General features: G+C 41.3%; 1 protein-coding gene and 1 long non-coding RNA gene across 2 annotated transcripts in view; one reads left to right on the top strand and one right to left on the bottom strand.

Moving 5' to 3' along the window:
- The window catches only part of PLAC9 (placenta associated 9), a 68,801-nt gene that overhangs the window by 10,978 nt on the left and 34,830 nt on the right, over positions 1-22,993 (bottom strand). The window contains exon 2 of the mRNA XM_089682513.1: positions 10,366-10,457. Within this exon, the coding sequence (XP_089538639.1) occupies positions 10,366-10,457 (92 nt within the window). The remainder of the gene's footprint in view (positions 1-10,365; positions 10,458-22,993) is intronic.
- Positions 6,087-7,399, top strand: LOC149458217 (uncharacterized). The gene is made up of 2 exons (XR_016313487.1): positions 6,087-6,305; positions 6,524-7,399. It is a non-coding gene; the product is annotated as an uncharacterized LOC149458217 (long non-coding RNA).

Below are 22,993 nucleotides of genomic sequence, written 5' to 3'. Positions count from 1 at the left end.
GCAACTCTTAAGGCGTCAGCACACCAAGACATTTTGGACAATTTCATGCTCCCAGCTTTGTGGGAACAGTTTGGGGATGGCCCCTTCCTGTTCCAACATGACTGCACACCAGTGTACAAAGCAAGGTCCATAAAGACTTGGATGAGAGAGTTTGGGGTGGAGGAACCTGACTGGCCTGCACAGAATCCTGACCTCAACCCAATATAACACCTTCGGGATGAATTAGAGCGGAGACTGCGAGCCAGGCCTTCTTGTTCGACATCAGTGCTTGACCTCACAAATGCGCCTCTGGAAGAATGATCAAACATTCCCATAGACACACTCCTAAACCTTGTAAAGCCTTCCCAGAAGAGTTGAAGCTGTTATAGCTGCAAAGGGTGGGCCAACTCAGTATTGAACCCTGCGGACTAAGACTGGGATGCCATTAAAGCTCATGTGCGTGTAAAGACACACACACACGCACGCACGCACACGACAGGCCCACTCTTAGAATAGTTATTGACAGATGCTATTGTACATGGTCAATAACACCAACAGAAAAATGTGCAATCATTGTTTACTACTGTGTGATCTGTGATTGGTCACAAGGATCACAATTACAGTGACCCTGTACCATGTGATCACAGTAGTAACGGTTTCAGGAATTAAACCTTTGAACGGTATTACTAATTGCTTATACAGTGATCATAACTTTATTAAGCAATCAAAGTGTAAAAAAAAAAACCCTGATCGCCACCACAGCAGTTCAATGTCACCAGACCAGTGCTGCCAGTCAGTACCTCTAATCAACGCCATCTACTCACAGTGTCCCTGACCACTGCCACACTAGTCCCAGTGTCCACAATCCTCACCATACCAGTTACAGTGTTGCTGGTCACCACCACACCAGTTACAGTGACCACCAGGATTGATCAATTGTCAGATTTATACACTGTCATTTGTAGACTCCATAATTTTCACACAGACTAAATAGAATGCACTGATATGAGTTGTTTCCAAAGAAATGTAGCAGCAAACATTATTGGCTACATTTATAAAGATTATTTGCATTTAAAATTTTACAACAGAAACTATGAAAACATGTTTTTTTTTTTTTCAAAATGTTTTCATTTATACAGCAAAAATAAAACATTTAGTGATGATTAATCCCTGTCATCCCAACTACTTCATGCATCCAGGTGGATTATCCCTTGTATTTTTCCAGGACAACTCGGGCTTTCATTTGGTGGTAAATGGTAATAGATATCTTCCTGGAGGAAAACTGGCCCAAAATAGTAAAAAAAAAAAAAAAAGTATATTTCTTGCTACTACCATAACCTACCACCAAAGAAAAACCCAAAACAATTTTTCCTTCTCCTGACGAACGCAGCGATAGCACATGTCTATTTTAGTTGTTGTTTGTACCTGTGGTACGGCCCAGAAACAATAGTGCATGTTTTGCTTTTTTTTTTTATCCTGCCACTGACATGAACTCAAAGAAAAAAAAAAATAAAAAATTACTGACCCTTGTCCCAGACCTTGACTCAAACACTAACCCAGGCACTGACCTAGATCAAACCTTGAACAAGGTTTTTTTTTATTAATTATTTTCATTTATTTTTTGCACACATTTTTTTCTTCTCTTTGAAAGGACAGAGACAAGCAATGCATCTCTCTCCTTCATTCAGAGAGTGAAAACACGGGGGCGGGCTTCACAATGTCTGATCACTGATTGCCAATCAGAGGTTTTGAAAGTGGTTCATATTCTGGCCAATAGAACCCATTAACTCCAAACGCACATACAAAATGTCGCTTTAGGCGCATTTTTTAAGCTTTGTTTTCGTTCCCTGGAGCAAGGGCATCCAAGGGAGTTTAAAACAGAAACATCCTGTGTGCATGAGGCCTTAGAAAATAATTAAAAGACCAATGACTATCTTGTAGAGAATGAGAACGTGGTAAGAAGTTTACTTGTGATATGTCAAAACTAACTGTTTTTTAGGACAAAGGATGAGACATGGGACTGGTGGAAGTTAGCAAGGTTTGGAATCATTGCTTGTCAGTTTGTTTTTTAAGAGGAAAAGGAAATCAATTAATCATCTATAATGTTCATCTGTTACTTTGCCTTAGGCTGCCCATACAAGAATAAACTTCCAAATGAGTGTTCGTACAAATATCTGTATGACAATTCTCATCAGTACATTTGACAACATGACAAATGGCCTTCTAAAAGTAAAAATTTTCCATCCCCCCATTTTTAAAAACGATCATCAATTTGCTCCTACTAACAATTAGTAAGTCAAACAAATTATATTGATTCAACCAGAGTAGGGTGGTAATCCTAAATAAATGAAATGTATTAGCGACAAGGGTGTTGTGAAAGGACAGCTAAACAGTTATCTAGGTACTATTGTTTGCCAAGCACATTAATATTTGGTTTTTTTATAATCTATTACAGGACTGTGCAGTATGGAGCACATTTGGGAAGATATGTTCATGGCTAAAATAGCCATACCCATAATTCTTTTTAGGATTATGTTTCTCTACAAATACAGTCAGGTCCATAAATATTGGGACATCGACACAATTCTAACATTTTTGGCTCTATACACCACCACAATAGATTTGAAATGAAACGAACATGATGTGCTTTAACTGAAGACTGTCAGCTTTAATTTGAGGGTATTTACATCCAAATCAGGTGAACGGTGTAGGAATTACAACAGTTTGCATATGTGCCTCCCACTTGTTAAGGGACCAAAAGTAATGGGACAGAATAATAATCATAAATCAAACTTTCACTTTTTAATACTTGGTTGCAAATCCTTTGCAGTCAATTACAGCCTGAAGTCTGGAACGCATAGACATCACCAGACGCTGGGTTTCATCCCTGGTGATGCTCTGCCAGGCCTCTACTGTAACTGTCTTCAGTTCCTGCTTGTTCTTGGGGCATTTTCCCTTCAGTTTTGTCTTCAGCAAGTGAAATGCATGCTCAATCGGATTCAGGTCAGGTGATTGACTTGGCCATTGCATAACATTCCACTTCTTTCCCTAAAACTCTTTGGTTGCTTTTGCAGTATGCTTTGGGTCATTGTCCATCTGCACTGTGAAGCGGCATCCAAATACGGCTGTAAATACCCTCAAATTAAAGCTGACAGTCTGCAGTTAAAGCACATCTTGTTCGTTTCATTTCAAATCCATTGTGGTGGTGTATAGAGCCAAAAATGTTAGAATTGTGTCCATGTCCCAATATTTATGGACCTGACTGTACATTACTTAGAAGCCTAAAGCGGAATTAAACCCACAAGTAAAACTTTTAATACATTACAGTTTACCATTTCTTAGATGTGGTGGCTGTATTTGTTTTCTTTTTTTACCTGGTGACCTGGCCAGTAAGTCTGTTGTTTTTCAAAAGACCAAGCTGTCCTGCAATTGTAACAGCTAGAGTACCGAAACATTATTTACTGACAGGGGTGCTTACAATGGTCAGCTTTTATTTATTCATTTACAACTTTATCCCCCCAAAAATGGTGTAACTGCTTGTGTAACTGCAGCATGAGCTGGAGTTTGGCTTTAATTTGTTAGTGTATCTAAACCTACTAGTACATCTTACACTCCCCTCTCCACAGACTAACAATGCTGCGGTCCAAAGGTGTACCTGTGCTCCCTCATCCAGACTCGGGGCACTCTAATACAGGAGGTGGGTTACTGGCCAGATTTCCAGGTGAATACAGAGGGGAAAAGGCCTAAAAAAGAAAACTAATGCAGCCACCACATCTAATGATTGGTAAGCTGCATTATATCACATTTTTGGTTTTAGGTTTATTACTGCTTTAAAACACACTGCAGCCTTTGCTGTAGAAATAGACAAGCTATGATGCAGGAGTAATAACAGCCATAAGGTAGTACTGTAATTCAAGCAGTGGCACAGATTTCTATATATTTATTATGGCCACATTAGCAAGCTGGATATATTTATATTCTGTTATTTATTGCAGCCCATTATATTTAGAGAACAGTAGGTGGTGCTGTGAGCCTGAAGGATATGTTGACATTAGCTGTACAGCAATAGTTTCTTCTTGCATACATTTGAACAAGTTGCATAGGTGGGCTTTGGCTGTATGGGAGTTTTTTTAGTCATTGTAGTTTTTCATTATTCATATGTAAATATTAGTTTGGATCAATCTAACAAGATATTATGTAGCAGAATATTTCACATATAGAAGTATAACAAGGGGAAGTATAATCAGAGGAGTTATTTTGTCCCAGTGGGCCAAAAGGAACTAAAAAGAGCCCCGCTGAACCAGATGGAATTTTACGATGGCAATACAATGTGCTAATGCACTCTGATTAATTGTGCATCACTGAAACAAAACGCATTAGGGACGTGTAAATGGGCTGTGAAAGAACAGAAAAATATCTGCTGATCTCTCAAAAATGCACCCAGCTCCTAATTTGCTGTCCTGTTTCACTGTGAATGGCACTCCATTGAATTTTTACAGTGGAGCCCCCATTAGCGCGACACCTGTACAAAAACATTCATTTTTGAACTGCAAGTGCTTTCTTAAAGTGGAACTCTCTCAATCAACAATCAATGACTATTTTTAATCCTTATGCTGCTAGCATTAGTAAATAGATAGGAAAGTATATCATATTTACTTATTTTGACCTTTATTTTTGCATTCCTTCATTTACTTACTGGTTTCCACGCCTAGGCAAATGATGGAGTCTTCAGGAGGGGAGGGAGGGTTCTCAGCTCAGCCAATGTCTGAGCCAAGGATAGATGGATTCCAGGAAGTAAATGCTGCATGAATCATCTGCCATACTCAAGATAGCCACTGCCAGAAATGCTAGGAGGTGGTTTTCACAATGATTTCTCAGCAAAATAAAGCATGGAGGCATGGATGGATTGAGGAGTTTTGAATATTAACCACCTCTCGTCCGGCCGTTTTATATAAATGGCCGGACAGTGGCAGTGCAGGGTTGGGTGGCCATTTATAAACGGCCTCCCCGCTCCCTGGGAGCGCGCAGCACCGCAATCCGGTGCCCGCTGTGTCCTCCAGACACAGTGGAACACCGTTCGTCGAACAGGACCTCTCTGCGAGGTCCCAATCATGTGATCACTGATTGGCCAATCAGTGATCACATGCAGAGTAGTAAGCAAGATGTCACTTCTGACATCATTGCTTATTACGTGTGAAATCTGTGAATGATCACAGAGGTCACATGGTACAAGGCTATTCACAACAGCCTTGTACCATGTGACAAGCTGTGACCAATCACAGCTCGCACAATAGTTCTCAATGGCTGCAAGAATGCAGTCAGAGAATGAGAAATTATCGCTTTTACAGCCTTTATGGGTATAAAAGCAATCAGTGTAAAAAAAAACAGAAAAACTTCATCACCCCCCACAAGTAGTACAGTGTCACCATGGTGAAACTGTACTGCTAGGGTGACAGTATGTAAAAAAACCCCATAAATAATAATATAAAAAATAAAAATGTAAAAAAAAAAAGTTTAAAAATTATAATTTTTGGTTATAAACTAATGTGGGTTATTTTTTTTTCTAAAAAGATAACGGAATAAATTTTGGCCACGATTTATGATGAAATATTATTTATTTGCAAAATTTTATAAGAAAAAACACTTTTTTTCAAAATTTTTGGACATTTTCATTTACATAGCAAAAAAATAAAAATCCTAGTGAATCAATACCACCAAAATAAAGCTTTATCTGTCTCCAAAAAATGCTAAAAAATTCATATGGGTACAGTGTTGAATGACCGCGCAATTGTCATTCAAAGTGTGATAGCGCTGAAAGCTGAAAATTGGCCTGGACAGGAAGGGGGTGAAAGTGTCTGCACAGGAAATGGTTAAAAATTAATTTAGCATTTCTGGTTTATGGTACCGAGATACAGTGCAGTTCCACTTTAAATTGCATCTATGGTCAAAATGTAAAATCATATATTTATTCCCACATTGTGTTCAATTATTTCATGCCTTACCCCTACTAATCTGCATGATCTTTTGTACCTAAATTTGTAAACTCACACTTACATACATTCTGTGACATGTATTCTCTATGCTCTGTGACTAGGCATTGATGGTCACACATTTCATAGAGTCTGCATTCTGAACTACAGAGAAGTCATCTCAGGAGGTGGAGTCAGTACAGAAATCACTGCTGGCAGGCAGCAATGTACCATGGGATATGTAGTACTTATAAATTGAAAGTGAACATCAGAGGAGAAACTGCAAAGCATGCAGGGAATTCAGGAAGTTGTGGAAAGAGATGCCCAGCAGCCAGGCACTCACAACATAAAAGAAAAGTAAGCAAATATTGCCATTATCAATGACAACTGTTGTTTGCTATTACCATGCTGACGTTATAAAATGAAAGTGTATGTGACCATAGAACTCCTTCATGCTCAGCCCTTCTAGCATACACTGAGAATACCCTAGCAGGAGAGTGAAAATATAGAAGTAATACATTATATTGTCTAATTTAATATACAAGTATTCAAGAATACTCAATTCTCTATTTCAGGTATGGTGTGGAGGAGACTTTGTAAGGCAGGGGTGCTAAACCAGTGACCCTCGGAGCCCTCTGATGTAACCCTCGACCTCAAACCAGGAAAGCACAGGCCTGCAGTTGGCAACCCGTTTATGGCGATCGGGGCTTGCTAACCCGCCATCCCAAAGCATCACAATGCATCGGAGCATGCACTGGCAGTGGAGGAAGAAGGCAGCCACAGAAGGAGCAGGAGCCGCATAAGCCAATGCTTCCTCTGTAGTGCCACTCCTGTCCCAGGCGAAGTGATACCAAGTGCACTTCACCTGGGACCAGATGCGTAACTATAGGGGTTGCAGTTGCAACTTGGACCCATGCTTCAGGGGGCCCATGTGGCCCCCCTGTCACATTGCTCTACACCTGGAGGAGACAGGGGAAGGAGGCAGCATATAGAAGAACTGATGCTCTGCATTCTCCTCCCTGCAGCCGCTGAATGCCTGCGGGATGGAAAGGAGGAGAACCAGACATTCAACGCAGCAGGGAGGAAAATGTCACTATACTGCCCCTCTCCTCTCACAATACCCCCCATCACACTGCCCACCTCTGTCACACTGCCCCCTTCCCCCCGTCATATGCTTTCCCATCACACTGCCCCCCTCCTGTCACAATACATCCCCTGTCTCTCTGCCCTCCTGTCACACTGCCCTCCCTGTTATACTGCCTTCCTCCTGTCACAATGCCCCCATCTTCTGTTACACTGCCCGGATACCCTTCTCAGATGTGATCTCTGCATTTGTTTTCTTTTTTAGACTCTTTCATTTTCATCTGGTGAACTGGCCAGTAAAATGTATGTAAAACCTTTATCCCAAAAAGAAAAAAAATGCTATAAATGATTAAAAAATTTGAGTTGGAGTATGGCTACAATTTGTTAATGTATTTAAATCTGCTACTACATTTAACCCTCTTCTCCCCCCAGACTGAATGTGCTTCCTGTGCTCCTTCATCCAAAGTGGAGGTGTGTTACTGTGTGTGGCAGGAGGATGGTGGGGGAGGTTGTCAAAATGCATCTTTGCCTGTGTAAACTAAAATCCTTGCACCATCCCAGTATATAGGTTACTTTTTTCTTACTGCCCCCAGACCCCTGTGTGCTCCCCCTCCCCCCAACAACGCTGCTAGCTTCCCCCCCCCCCCCCTTTCCTGCCGGCTGCTGCAGTGGGATGCTTTCAGGATGGAGAGTTGGGGAAGAGGCCGGTAAATATGTAATTATACCAGCCACTTCCTTTTCTGAATGGACACAGTGAGTGATCGGTACTGATCACTCACTGTGTTCCTGCATAACTGAAGCCATATAATAGAAGTCTATGGTAAAGCACAGCTAATCCACAGAAAAACCACAGGTGCAGAGCTCTGTACCCGCGGTGCGGGTGAACTGCAGCACATCATTGTGAAAGCAGCCTTAAAGATGGTTCAGGACAGGAACGACTCCTTTACATTTACAGTTTTGGGGTGGTAAAACCCCATAGTTGAGATATGTTTTTAATTCCCCCCACCTCCCCAGTCACTGGTGTAGTGTCAGGGGTCACAATGGCAGCCCTACTCCATGCTCCAGGGGGCCAGTGCAGCCTCCCTGTCACATTTTGCTATACAATTGGACAGGAGGGGCAGTGGTGGCGGCATATACAGAAACCAGTTCTCTCCATTTTCCTTCTGCAACCTCTGAAAGAGGGATTCTCCTCCTCTCCCTCCCAGCAGCATCCAGCAGCTGCAGGAGAAAAATGTTCATTATGCTATTCAAAATAAAAAACATTCAAATTCTCAAATACTTCATTTTGCTCCAGTATGGCCCATGACCGGTTACAAAATCACTTAAATGACCCTCACTCTTCAAAAGGTATGTTGTGGTTGCGAATACGTGGATGCGCCACGTAGTCTGCTAATGTGCAACACATTTCTCTATGCATGGTCCCCACCTGCAGATATGTGAGTCTTACAGTATTGCTGCTTATTTTGTACTTACACAAAGTCTCTAAGGATGCAGGGATGTCAGGTGAATGCTGGACTAAAGGTAATTCATCAGGACTGTCACAGGGCATAGGGAACATAAGGGGTGTTTATAAAGAAAAAATGGGGGTAAAAAAAACTTCCCCAGTTTATCATACAGCTGAAGTTCTGAACCTAGACTGTTACCTTTCAAATAGTTCAGGGTATCACAATTTTATCATGGTATTCCTGGGCTCATTATTATTATTACTATACAGGATTTATATAGAACAGTTTGTGCAGTGCTGTAGAGTACAGTTACAATAAAAGAGTGTTAAGAGGGTCCTGATCATAAGAGTTTACAATCCAACAGACTGGGGCAAGTGGGACAAAAGGTTATAACTGTGGGGGCTGAGCTGATGGAAGAATTAAAAAGTTCAGTTGTTAGGTGGAGGTGGGATAGCTTCCCTGAAGAGAAGAGTTTTAAGAGATCTCCTAAAGGCAGTTAGAGTAGAAGAAAAGCCAGACAGATTGAAGTAGAGAGTTCCAGAGGATGGAAGAGGCTCTGGCAAAGTCATGAAGATGCACATGGGAGGAAGAGACAAGAGCACTTGAGAGCAGGAGGCCTTGACAGGAGTGGAGAGGACAGTTTGGGTGATATTTGGAAGCTCATTAAATATAAGACACTTGCATTTGTAGAACATAAGCTATATTATATTGCATACCACTCAAAATGTCATGTAGGCTGACTATAGCCAGTCAGATCTCATTGGGCAAACCTTCCTGCATGCATTCAGGAGGTTAAAAAGAAAACTCAGATATGTAGAATTTTGCATTTTTTAAACTGATCATTTGGAGCCCTCACTGAGGTGCAGAGCAAACATTAGCAGCACATGCTCATGGTCCCACTTACAGGCTTTTCATGTGATATGATGGAAAGGCTGTATAGAGAGGTTGCCCGCGCTATTGTTTCGCCAGTGTTTCAATGAAAGCTCAGAGAATCCAATACTGTGTATAGGTGAGCCGGGTGTCACATAAGTGGCAAATAACTGGAATGGGCCCCAACAGATCCACCTAGACACTCAACTTGATTACTGGAAGGTAATCCAGCCCTCTTGCCTGCAGATCATTCCATTGTGTTTCACTTTCAAGGATAGTCCTTGCTTTTAGAGTGTCCCTAAGATGCATTCCCAATTTTAAAAACAATTTCATGAATCTTCTTATATTATTATTACATTTGATTGATTTATTTAACATTTTTGTATAGCCGAAGATGGTTACATAAAGTGAATCCATTACCCTTTCTAAATATTAACATGCAAAGAACAGCCCTATGTAAGAGAAGGTGAGAAAGCACCCATGCTGGGTATAGATGCACTATCATTTCATTGCACATTGCATTGAGGGATGGCAGTAACAAACTGAAATCGTGATCAGCGGGAAGTGCAGAGTAGACAGCTTCACTTTTGTGAATTTGCAAATTGTGAAGAATAAAAATTCATATATTCAAATTACCCCTGGGCTACAAGCAGTAACAGTATGTTGGGTAGTATAGAAGAGGCTTTAGGCCCCATTTACACCATAGCGTTTTGTAGGTTGAAGCATCCAAAATGCTGATATATCACAATGGAGATTGTTCACATGAGTGGTCAGATGCCTGTAGCTCAAAGCCTGAAGCTCCCAAGGCTACTTCTGAGACAGATTGAGGCATTTGGTCCCATAGAATTCAAATGAACACTTAAAAGCACTTGGCTCGTGTTTTTTTCAGGTGTATTTCAGGAATTTTTAAGCCTGTAAAAACCAGTCTCCTCTTCTTGCATAATAGCTATCATTAGCCTCTATAGAATGAGAATTTTTTTTTGGTTGTTTGTTTTTTTTTTTTTAAAAAGAGACATTACCTCCTGTACTACATCCAGGCGGCTGTGGAACTTGCGGTGTTCAGTACACCAGTCTCCTCTGTCTGTATGGAAGGGGCTTGCAGGCTCAGCAGCTAAGAATAAAAATTGAAAGACACATTTATTACAAATCCACTGTTCCATTACCCATGTATTCTAAACTTTAGTGATTTTAAAACCAAAGTGATTACATAATTTTACACAGCTTTTCCTGTTTATCCCAGCACAAAGAGAAGTGTGCAACGTGGAAACCACAGTGACATAGGAACCCACAAAAATCAAATAAGTTTCAGCAATGCAAATGAGTTTGTAACATCTGGTTGATATTGGCTCCAGCATTTCTATTTCAGATTCTAATAGCAGAATATTTAGAGTATTAGTTAAAGGAAATATTTCACTAAAAATGTATAGGTAAAGAGCCACTTTGTCTCTGAATATTATTAAAAATTATTTTTCAGTATGAGGGCATTCTGTAGGGTGCATTGGAGTAAATTACTCAAAATGTTATTTCCTGCTTGTGTGATTGGCTTGCTGCTTTTGCCTCTGCACAGAGCTATATGTCAAATTATAGATACCATCTGCATTAGATATTTCCCATTTACTGGTATATACGCTTATTTTTCCCTCAAAGCGGTTGTAAAGGCTCAAGGTTTTTTTTTTCTATATTCTATGCCTTCTGTGTGCAGCACCTTCCCCTAATTAATACCTGAGCCCCATCGCCATCCAGCGATGTGCACGAGAGCCTCAACTATCCAGGGACTCTCCCTCCTCACTGGATGAGACAGCAGTGGGAGCCATTGACTCCCACTGCTGTCAATCGCAGCCAGGAGCCAATAAGGAGAGAGGGGGCGGGGCAGAGTAATGGTTCTGTGTGCAAATGACACACAGAGCAGTGGCTCAGGAGCGAGCCTTCTTGGGTGCCCTCATAGACAGCTGCTTCCTCTGGGGACACTCAGCATGAGGGAGGGGCCAGGAGCGCCAGAGGTGGACTCTAGAGGAGGAGGATCAGGCTGCTCTGTGCAAAACTACTCGACAGAGCAGGTAAGTATAACATGTTTGTTATTTTAATCTTGCCTTAAAAATTACCTTTAACCCCTTCAAGCCTAAGGGTAAAACAAATGTTCATGCCTAAGCACAGTTTTAAAACTTTGACATGTGCTAGAAAAACCGTACATAACTACTTTGTGCATCCAGGTGGATTATACCTTTTTTTTTTCAGAACAAATTGAGCTTTCATTTGGTGGTAAATGGTAATGAATATCTTCTGATTTTTTTTTTATTATCAAAGGAAAACTGGTCCAAAATAATAAAGAAAAAAAAAATTTTTTTTAATGTAGCTGTATATCTCTTGCTACTGCCATAGCCTACCACCAAAGAACAAGACAAAATAATTTCTCGTACTCCAGACGATCGCAGCGATACCACATATGTGTATGCTAGTTGTTGTTTGTACCCGCAGTACGGCCCAGAATCAATATTGTGCATTTTGCTTTTTTTTATCCTGCCACTAACTGACACAGATACTAATTAAAAAAAAAAAAATTAAATAAATATTGACCTTGACCCAAACAGTAACTCAAACACTGACATACATCAAACCTTGATCTAGGTATTTTGTTTGTGTTATTTATTATTTTTATTTATTTATTTTACACACACTTTTTTTCTACTTTCTAAAAGGACAGAGAGAGATGCAATGTATCTCTCTCCTCCATTCAGAGAGAAAAAGCATGGGGGTGGGCTTCACAGTGACTGATTACTGTGACAGCCAATCAGAGGCTACCTCAGTGAACAGGTGACCCGAAGTCGGGAGTTCCAGGTCCCGATCGTTATAATGGGACTCAGGGCTTTCAGTGAGACCCCAGTTTCTGTGCTGGGAGCGTGTCATGGGGTGTGCTCCAAGCACAAAGACAGGTGCGCAAATATGCAGCCCCATGGAAAAAAGCCCAGTCCAGTGAGCCGCATATTTGCGTACGTGTGGCGTGAAGGGGTAAATATTTTAAAGAGATGCTGACCTTGCAGCTTTTATGTTTCAATAGGTTTTTGTTTTTTTATAACAAGGAGAATCTGAGGTATAAAGCTTCTATGCAACATACAAAGAAGATCTGAACTTAGGGCAGCAATTATACCAGTATAATTACTATTTGAGATACTCAATAGCTGGGGATCTTCCATGTACAGTTCGGTTTACAATCCAGCCCGATTATTGTGCATAAGAGAAGAGTAAGACCATTTCTGACAAGACAAGAAAAAGAAAAAAATGAGGGGTTGTAGGTAAGGGAAGGAGCAAAACTAGTGGATGGTATAGGTTCCATAGAGAATCACCAAAATAAGGGAAAAAGTGAGTGATTGAAGGGACTAGCCTTTGTAGTTATGTTAGCCTTGTCATGAAGTATAGCCACCAGTTTTTTGTTCACTAAATATAATGCCGCTTTGTTTGATATCCCAACGATTGCATAAGTCAGACTACCATGCTTTGGCCAGAGTTTGTGTAGATGCCATGAAAATAAAAGATAGGAGTCTGAATTGATTAAAAGAAGAACCTGTTTGTTTGAGGTAAATCCTGTCTAATAATATGGATTATTCGGGTTGCAATGGCCCAATACACAATATACACTGCTCAAAAATATTAAGGTAACACTTTGAAAACACATGAGATCTCAATGGGGAAAAATAATGCTGGATATCTATACTGATATGGACTGGGTAATATGTTAGGAACGTAAGAATGCCCTATCGTTTGATGGAAATTAAAATTATCAATCTACAGAGGACTGAATTCAAAGACACCCCGAAAATCAAAGTGTAGGGTCCAGGTATTGCCTCATGCTACCAGTAGTGACACTGACCCCAGCCAAATGTATAACTAGTGAAAAACAGAAAAGATGAGTAGGAAAAAAATGTCAATGGCCTTCACCTGTAAAACCATTCCTGTTTTGGGGGTTGTCTCATTGTTGCCCATCTAGTGCACCTGTTAAATTTCATTAACATCAAAGCAGCTGAAACTGATTAACAACCCCATCTGCTACCTAACTAACCAGATCAATATCCCAGGAGTTTAACTGCTTTCCCACCACCCTATAGCAGAAATACTGCTACAGGGCAGCAGGGGTGTGCAAAATCACGTATATATACACACATGATTTTTGCATTTCCGGGGAGGCTGCATCACAACAGCTGCATCTAAATGAAAAATACAATCCCTGCGCAGGAGTGTTGTATTTTCTATATGCATTTTAGCAGCAAGTTTTGATTTTGACTGGAGTGTACTGTTAGGGTAAATCTCATCAAAACCTAAAATAAAAAACAGTAGTTTCTTATAAACAGAGTACATGTACAGTGGGGCAGCCAAATTTCCTGCTTAAAGTGATATTAAAGACTTCTTTTTTTAAATATTAAACATGTTATACTTACCTGCTCTGTGCAATGGTTTTGCACAGAGCAGCCCCTATCCTCCTCTTCTCAGGTCCCCTGCTGGCACACCTGGCCCTTCCCCCCTGCTGAGTGCTTCCAGAGCAAGCCACTTGCTCTGGGGACACTTATACCTGCTTGGCCCTGAGTCCTACTTTCTGTGTCTAGAAGACACACAGCATAGCTCAGCCCCGCCCCCTGCTCTCCTCACTGGCTCTGATTGACATGAGGCGCCAGCACTGTGTCTCAGCCAATGAGGAGAGAGAGACCCAGGAGAGCAGAGACTCCTGTACACAGTGCTGGATTGAGATTGGGCTCAGATAAGTATTAGGGAGGGGCTGTGGGGAGAGCAGCACACAGAAAGTTTGACCCATTAGGGAAAGAGTTTGACAAAGACTGCTGAGCTATTATCTTAGCATTGCCCTTAGGCAGTCATTCTGCTTGCTGTTTGCTGTATACCAATTGTATACCCTATTTTGCTACGGTTTTGTTTTAGGGGTTATTGCCATTTCCCTTTCTCTGGTTGTTGTAGTATGGTATATATTTTTGCAATAAACATCCCTTAATAAGCGTAAGCGCTACATTTGTATTGCCACGTCTTAACAGGAAAGGAGTGTTAGGGAATACTTATCCTCTTATGTTCCCAACAGTCAAGACTCGCTTTTGTTTTATGATTTCAACTGAGCAAACTTGGCATATTTTGAACAACAAATATACGAGTAAAAGGCAAGAGACAGACCATACAAAAGACTTTACAGACTAGCTGTAATACGTAACAAGATAATTATTTTTGTGGCATATCTCCTCAAGTTACTCTAGTACAGTATCCATAACAATGGAACATGGGTAGTAGGCTTCAGACCATTTGTATAATCTGCCCTTGTCTGCTTAAGTTTATTCTATCACATGGCTTCCAGCTGGCCAGAGACGCTAGAAAACCATTTGTTCCTGTCAAGTGATGGGTCCAACATGTTATTTTCTAGTGCTCTGTTTTTTAAGTATTATTTTAATGTCTCAGCTAATTGAGGTTTATGATTATATCAGAGGTGAAAATTCGGCCAACAAGTGCTTGTTATAGTAATTGGTTCTGTTCCTTCCAGTTCTTCATTCCCATTAACACTGGAATATCAAGATGTTGCTTGTCTAAATTGTCTGCAGAATATTATAAAGAGCTTAGCACAGGGTATAGCATATTTCAGCACTCCAGCTGCTGCTGAGCTCCTTTTCTCATAGTCATTAGTCTGCTTTATTCAAGAACAGCTGAAGTCTTACAGGTGGTCAAAACTAATCACACAGCCTCCAGTGCTTTGTGGCTAGGCTTTACAAATGAGTTATGATTGTTAATATAGTTCTTGAGTTTCAACATCATAATTTGTGCACGAGTTAGAAAATTAATAGGTATACTTCTTAAGTTATGCTAGGATTCAGATGTTCCTTCAGCCCATTAATGTATTTTATGGTGTTTATTTATAATAAGCGTGAAAATGAAATGCGTATTAAATGTATTAATCCACCCAAAGGAGCTATATACAGATGACTTCTCGCAAACTCCCTTTATAGTGGATTTAAAGTGAATTCACAAATAACTTCTTTTAGTTTGCTTCCTATTGGTTGGTTAAATATAGTTATCTCTGATAACTGCAGACAAAAACATACTTGCTGATCTTGCCAGAAATCTAGTGAACGGACAACTTCCTGAGCCCTCTGACTGTGCTGCCCCACAAAGTTTTTGTGGACTACAAAACACCCCCAAGGTATGGAGGTGAAGGGAGGGGAGGTATTCTGTAGTCTTAAAACACTTGCCCTAGAGCAACAATACTTCATAGCACAGTGAATGAGCATTGTAACCCCAAGAGAGGAAGGATGTTACCGGCGGAGATACCAGGGCAAAATTAAAAGGGAAAAAAAAAGAAAAACTAATTTAGCCACAACATACAGTTGTGTCCAAAATTATTCAACCCCCACTGAAATTGAGTGTTTTGGCCAGTTTGACATTGCTTTTGATCATTCAGTCATCTTGCTTACATTTACATTAAAGAGGCACTTGTAGGTCAGACAAATATAACATAACAGTTATAATGAAATAACCACAAATGTCTTTTCTGTGCTCACAGCATTATCAGTTTTATTCAACCCCCAAGTGACATTCAATCTTAGTACTTAGTACAGCATCCTTTTACAGTTATAACAGCTTTTAAACGTGAAGCATAGCTTGACACAAGTGTCTTGCAGCGATCTACGGGTATCTTCGCCCATTCTTCATGGGCAAAGGCCTCCAGTTCAGTCACATTCTTAGGCTTGCGCACTGCAACTGCTTTCTTTAAGTCCCACCAGAGGTTCTCAATCGGATTTAAGTCTGGTGACTGCGATGGCCACTCCAAAATGTTCCAGCCTTTCCTCTGCAACCATGCTCTAGTGGACTTGGAGGTATGCTTGGGATCATTGTCCTGTTGAAAGGTCCAACGTCTCCCAAGCCTCAGGTGTGTGACGGACTGCATCACGTTTCCATCCAATATCTCCTGGTACTGAAGAGAATTCATGGTACCTTGCACACGCTGAAGCTTCCCTGTACCTGCAGAAGCAAAACAGCCCCAAAGCATGATTGACCCTCCACCATGCTTCACAGTAGGCAAGGTGTTCTTTTCATCATAGGCCTTGTTCTTCCTCCTCCAAACATAGCGTTGATCCATGGGCCCAAACAGTTCTAATTTTGTTTCATCAGTCCACAGAACACTATCCCACAACTTTTGTGGTTTGTCCACATGGCTTTTGGCATACTGCAGTCGACTCTTCTTATTCTTTGGAGACAGCAAGGGGGTACGCCTGGGAGTTCTGGCACGGAGGCCTTCATTACGCAGTGTGCGTCTTATTGTCTGGGCTGAAACTTCTGTACCCACATCTGACAAATCTTTTCTCAGTTCCTCAGCAGTCACACGGGGACTTCTCTCCACTCTACGCTTCAGGTAGCGCACAGCAGTCGAAGTCAGCATCTTCTTTCTGCCACGACCAGGTAGCGTTTCAACAGTGCCCTTTGCCTTGAATTTGCGAATGATGCTTCCTAAGGTGTCTCTTGGTATGTTTAACATCTTTGCAATCTTCTTATAGCCATTGCCCTTCCTGTGAAGAGAAATCACCTCTTCTCTTGTCTTCCTGGACCATTCTCTTGCCTTCACCATGTTTGTAACCACACCAGTAAATGTCTAGAAGGAGCTGAGTATCACAGTCATTTTAAAGCTGCCTAATTGGTGCTTATTATGCTTGATTGCTGCTCGGTGACATCCACAGGTGTTTTCAATACCTGATGGAAAGCACCTGTATGAACCTCTGTTCTTCAGAGTGGTAGTCTTTAAGGGGTTGAATAATTGTGGCAATGAAGAAACCACATAAGAACCATTTACTACTGTATTACATAAACAATTGATGTCATTTTAGTTGCATTTGGGTAGTTACAACGTCCTTGTAGGATTTGATTCTGAATACAATTCCAAATGTACACTATAGTCCCTAAACCCCTTTACAGCATTGGGGGTTGAATAATTTTGGACACAACTGTATATGTAAGGATTGCTAGGCTGCAATTTACTATGTTTTTTTTATTGGGTTTAAATAAACTAATGGAGAAGAGACTGTTCACTTAAGTGAATGTGCACTGAGCTTAGAAAAAGAAGGAAAGCTGCATTCATTTCCATCAACCAATCATCTACTGGTAAAACATATTTTTTTTTTGTTTTATTTTATTATTATGAACAGACTCTATTTTTTTCGTAATTCAGCATTCCATGCACAGGTCTCCACACCTTCCAACCATCCCAATTTCCACAGGAGTCTCTCAGAATTTGTACTAAATCCCAGCATTCACAGTCCCATGCCATGTACCATGCAATGGGTGCTAGAATGCTCAGTCCAGCCCCCATCAATTACCCTCCCCAATCTCTTTACAAGCCACTCCCCTTCACATTTTGACTTTGATCACCCTTATGAATTTACTGTTGTGCACATATCAGCCTCCTGCAGCTCTTCCCCAGTACACCAGTACCCTACATGTCCTTGTCACAATTCACTTCTTGTGCAACATTTTCTTAGGGTTCCATCCTTTCAGCTTCCTGTATGTTATATCAATTCCGGGCCACATCCCTTTATAGCTCCCTAGTATACAGGGGGGGGGGGGAGTGTGTGCAGGGAGGGGAATAGTGTAAAAAGGGAGTAGGAGGCAGTGTGTATTGTTAAAGAAGGGGGCAGTGTGTGGGCAGGTGCAGTCTATTTTCTCCACTGTATGTGGTACTGCAGCTGGAAAGGAAGTCAAAGTTAACTTTGTTTTTCTATGGTTCCCTTGGTTTCCAGGAGCAGCGTTCCAGTTGGCTACTCTTCATCCAGGTGACCCTGGTGGCCATCTTGGATCATGCAGAGTCTCTGCCTCCAGGTTTTGCAAGTGGCTAGTGTAGAGAGAGCTCACCCACCTGTTAGGGACAGCACTAGTGGTAGGGAGAGGTTCTACCCCACAAGTATGTATTCTTAAAGGTGGGTAGTTTTACAGTAAGGGGGCAGAATGTTTTGATAAAGTGAGGGAAATAGTGTGTACGATTAAAGGGGAGCAGTGCATGCAGGAAGGGGGGAGGGCAGTGTGTATTGTTAAAGGAGGGGTGATGTGTAGGGGGCAGTGTGTATGGTTACAAAGGAGGGTAGTGTGTGCAGAAAGGGGGAGGTGCATAGGGTTAAATGGGAGCAGTGTATGCAGGAAGTGGGGGGGGGGCAGTGTGAAGGGTAAAGGGCGCAATATGTAGGGTTAAAGTGGTAGTAAACTCATTTATTTTAATTGTACCTACAGGTAAGCTTATAATAAAGCTTAAACAAAAAAAAAGTGCAGCGCTAAATCGTAAACTAACACATACATAAAAGATCATCAATGCGTAATATATGTGCAAAACAATCCCAGTGTCAGTCCATATATCATATAGACCAGTCCTCAGAATTGATAAGTGATAATTCAATAAATTATAATGAAAATAGTGATGACACAATAAAATGCAAAAGTGCAATCATTAAAGTGTATATCCACCTTTGAATAGTGTCCAAATAGTGCAAAGAGAAAGATGGCCAAAATTCTTCTTCCCAGCACCACCAGCAGTGTGCACTCCTCCACCCGCATGCACACACTAGACTGTTAAATTGCAAATGCATGCATCATAACTGCGTTTCAATTCCTGGTCACCAATTCCTAAGTCCTAGATGGAAAAAGCACACACCACAGAGCCCAGATAGAAGTATATAGTGTAGTATATATTTTATTTAAAACTAAATAAAAGAAAACTAAACAACCGCGTGGATCCATTAAACAAACAGGCTGTCCAGACTTACAGAGATGGCTGCTGCTCTGAATACTGGAACTGCGCCGTGACGTCAACATGCAAGGCACCTCCCAACACGTCTCATGAGCATGCACGTCTTGAGGGGACACACCTGCTGCTGACATCAATCATGATTCTCCTTAAATAGCCTGCAGGATAAAACAAAAGAATGGAAATTGCCAGCGCCAATTTGTTGTGGTCACAGGCGAACACCAGAAACTGCCAGCGCCATTTTGTTGTAGTCACGGTCCTTCATCCAACTGGAGTCGCCTGTAACCAGCGTACACACAGTGAAGGATGCAGCCTCCATTTTGTTAAGAGTATCCATGTTATTCCCTCATTCTCCCCCCCCCCTCTGAGAGGCACAGTGACATATGGCAGTGCGAGTGTGTGTTAAAAGTGTCACAGGCCAGAGCCAGCAGGGGGGGCTATAAGCTATAGGACCCCCAAGGGAGCCGGAGCCTTGCTGTCCAAAGAACCTGTAAAATGTAACACCTCGTATAAGATAAGGCAAGCTTTCCCAGGAGTTCAAAGAACATTCCAAGGAAACACGACCAGATAACCTTTGTTAAAATCCATTTTTTCCCTATGTCTCATATCTTGGAATATGAGAGACTTACATAAGAACCGGACATATCATCAGATTGGCTAAGAGGAGACGAACATTTTGATAGGTCGCTCGCCTTGTCTCGAATACATAGCAAAGCCGAAAAGTAGATTTCGCGAACCGTTCAGTGTATAATTTCATAATTCATATGTAATCAATCCTCAGACGTGTCTGCATAATAATCTACCCGCAGGTGGAATGTCACTTGTGCAGATGGAAAGTTATGGGCCAAAATATGAGTTAGAAGAGATTTTGGCTCTAGTTGAGGTATTCGCCCAGACCTCCATACCCTAAACAGGGTATTGGTCCTTGACTTCAGAGACACCCCCTGCTGGGGAACTACAAAATGGGCTGTCAGGCCTAGGAGAGCTAAGTTGAAGACATCTCCCATTTTAACATCAGTACTACCTGGGGAGACCTTTCGCTTTGAAACTTGGATCTGCTAACCTTTGGCAAGTACCTTAACCCTTTCACCTCTCTCTGATATCTCTTTGCTGTGCTGTTGGTCTCTGTATACAGTCATGGCCGAAATTGTTGGCACCCTTGATATTTTTCCTGAAAATCAAGTATTTCACACAAAAAAGGTATTGCATTAACACATGTTTTGCTATACACATGTTTATTCCCTTTGTATGTATTGGAACAAATATAAAACAGAGGCAGAAAAGCAAATATGACATAATGTCACACAAAACCCCAAAAATGGGCTGGACAAAAGTATTGGCACCCTTAACTTAATATTTGGTTGCACACCCTTTGGAAAACATAACTGAAATCAGTCGCTTCCTATAACCATCAATAAGCTTCTGACACCTCTCACCCGGAATTTTGGACCACTCTTCCTTTGCAAACAGCTCCAGGTCTCTCTTATTGGAAGGACACCTTTTCCCAACAGCAATTTTAAGATCTCTCCACAGGTGTTCAATGGGATTTAGATCTGGGCTCATTGCTGGCCACTTCAGAACTCTCCAGCGCTTCTTTGCCATCCATTTCTGAGTGCTTTTTGACGTATGTTTGGGGTCATTGTCCTGCTGGAAGACCCAGGATCTTGGACGCAAACCCAGCTTTCTGACACTGGGCCCTACAGTGCGACCCAAAATCCTTTGGTAATCCTCAGATTTCATGATGCCTTGCACACAGTCAAGGCACCCAGTGCCAGAGGCAGCAAAACAACCCCAAAACATCATTGAACCTCCACCATATTTTACCGTAGGTACTGTGTTTTGTTCTTTGTAGGCCTCATTCCGTTTTCGGTAAACAGTAGAATGATGTGCTTTACCGAAAAGCTCTATCTTGGTCTCATCTGTCCACAAGACGTTTTCCCAGAAGGCTTTTGGCTTACTCAAGTACATTTTGGCAAACTGTAGTCTTGCTTTTTTATGTCTCTGTGTCAGCAGTGGGGTCCTCCTGGGTCTCCTGCCATAGCGTTTCATTTCATTTAAATGTCGACGGATAGTTCGCGCTGACACTGATGCTCCCTGAGCCTGCAGGACAGCTTGAATGTCTTTGGAACATGTTTGGGGCTGCTTATCCACCATCCGGACTATTCTGCGTTGCAATCTTTCATCAATTTTCCTCATCCGTCCACGACCAGGGAGATTAGCTACAGTGCCATGGGTTGCAAACTTCTTGATAATGTTGCGCACTGTGGACAAAGGCAAATCTAGTTCTCTGGAGATGGACTTGTAACCTTGAGATTGTTGATATTTTGCCACAATTTTGGTTCTCAGGTCCTCAGACAGTTCTCGTCTCCTCTTTCTGTTGTCCATGCTTAGTGTGGCACAGACAGACACACAATGCAAAGGTTAAGTGAACGTCTCTCCTTTTTATCTGCTTTCAGGTGTGATTTCTATATTGCCCACACCTGTTACTTGCCCCAGGTGAGTTTACAGGAGCATCACATGCTTGTAACATTCTTATTTATCCGCAGTTGTGAAAGGGTGCCAATACTTTTGTCCAGCCCATTTTTGGAGGTTTGTGTGACATTATGTCGAATTTGCTTTCTTTCCTCCCTTTTTTTGTTTTGTCCCAATACACACAAAGGGAATAAACATGTGTATAGCAAAACATGTGTTAATGCAATACGTTTCGTGAGAAATACATGATTTCCTGGAGAAATATCAAGGGTGCCAACAATTTCGGCCATGACTGTATTTATATATATATCTTAGTTATATCTTTTTCTGTAAATATTTTTATTGCACCCGTTTGACCTTTTAGTAATAAATCTTTCCTTCTGAAAGTGTTGAACTGTTTCTATAACTCTTTATTGCAATTTACGAATTTCTGCCTCTAAAGAGAACGCTACTGTGTTTGTTTAACCCTCTGTATAACCGGCCTGCAGTGACCGTTTTATACAGACGATTATCTCAACCATTATAGTGTTATAGCTGATATCGCCGAGTTTCCTCTTTCTCTGTACAAAAAGGAGGTGGTGGCTGTGTGAAGGGTTAATTGCGTAATTAACCTGACCCAGTAACAATCGCATTCAGGCTGCCGATTGTGGTCCAATAAGCTAGAAAATCGTTGTGCAGGGTGCAGCTGAGTGTGGCATTGTTACGCACGTGACAGCGCGGTTTTAGATTGGCTTGTCCTTCGGTCACGAGTTTGGTGAGAAGGGCTGGGGTCTGACGCCGCGTTCGTGACATCGCCAACACCATTTTATTGTTGTCGTAAACATATCGACACCAAGAAGCATTTTGCAATAGAACTGTTGCCATATAGGCCAACAAAAACATTATAATAATTCATGCAAATATATTTCACCAGGGGAAAAACCTCCCATTTCAAATATCCATTTTGTTTCAAGCATCGACACTGCCTTTTTTTAATTATACCCCCTCCAATGTGGACGGATTCTGTCTATCCCTATAAATTTAATATCCCTCGGGTTCCTACGATGGCACTCCCGAAAATGTGCTGAGAGGGAATGTTCTTTAAATCCTTTTTTGATGTTACAAATGTGTTCCCTCAACTGGTTCCTTAATCGCCTAGTTATGCTTCCTATGTATTGTTTCCTACAAGAACATTCCAAGAGATAGACAACTTATTTTGTATTGCAAGTAATGAGAGAATTAATTCAATAGCCATTTCCCGTTATTACTGATGAAAAGGAATTAATCCTGTTCAAACAAACACCCCCCAATCTACAAATTACACATTTATCACAAAAAACCTTTTACATTCAAAAACAAAAGAGACCTCCCTAGGTGCATCAACTATATTGGGGGCTATTTTGCTCCTGAAAGAACGAGCCCTACAGAAGACT

Source organism: Staurois parvus, unplaced genomic scaffold (assembly GCF_062004578.1).
Source record: "Staurois parvus isolate SC_StPar_1 unplaced genomic scaffold, SC_StPar_1.0 ptg000291l, whole genome shotgun sequence".
Taxonomy (NCBI): Eukaryota; Metazoa; Chordata; class Amphibia; order Anura; family Ranidae; genus Staurois; species Staurois parvus.
The sequence above is the reverse complement of the archived record's forward strand: the minus strand, read 5'-3'. Positions and strand labels throughout refer to the sequence as shown.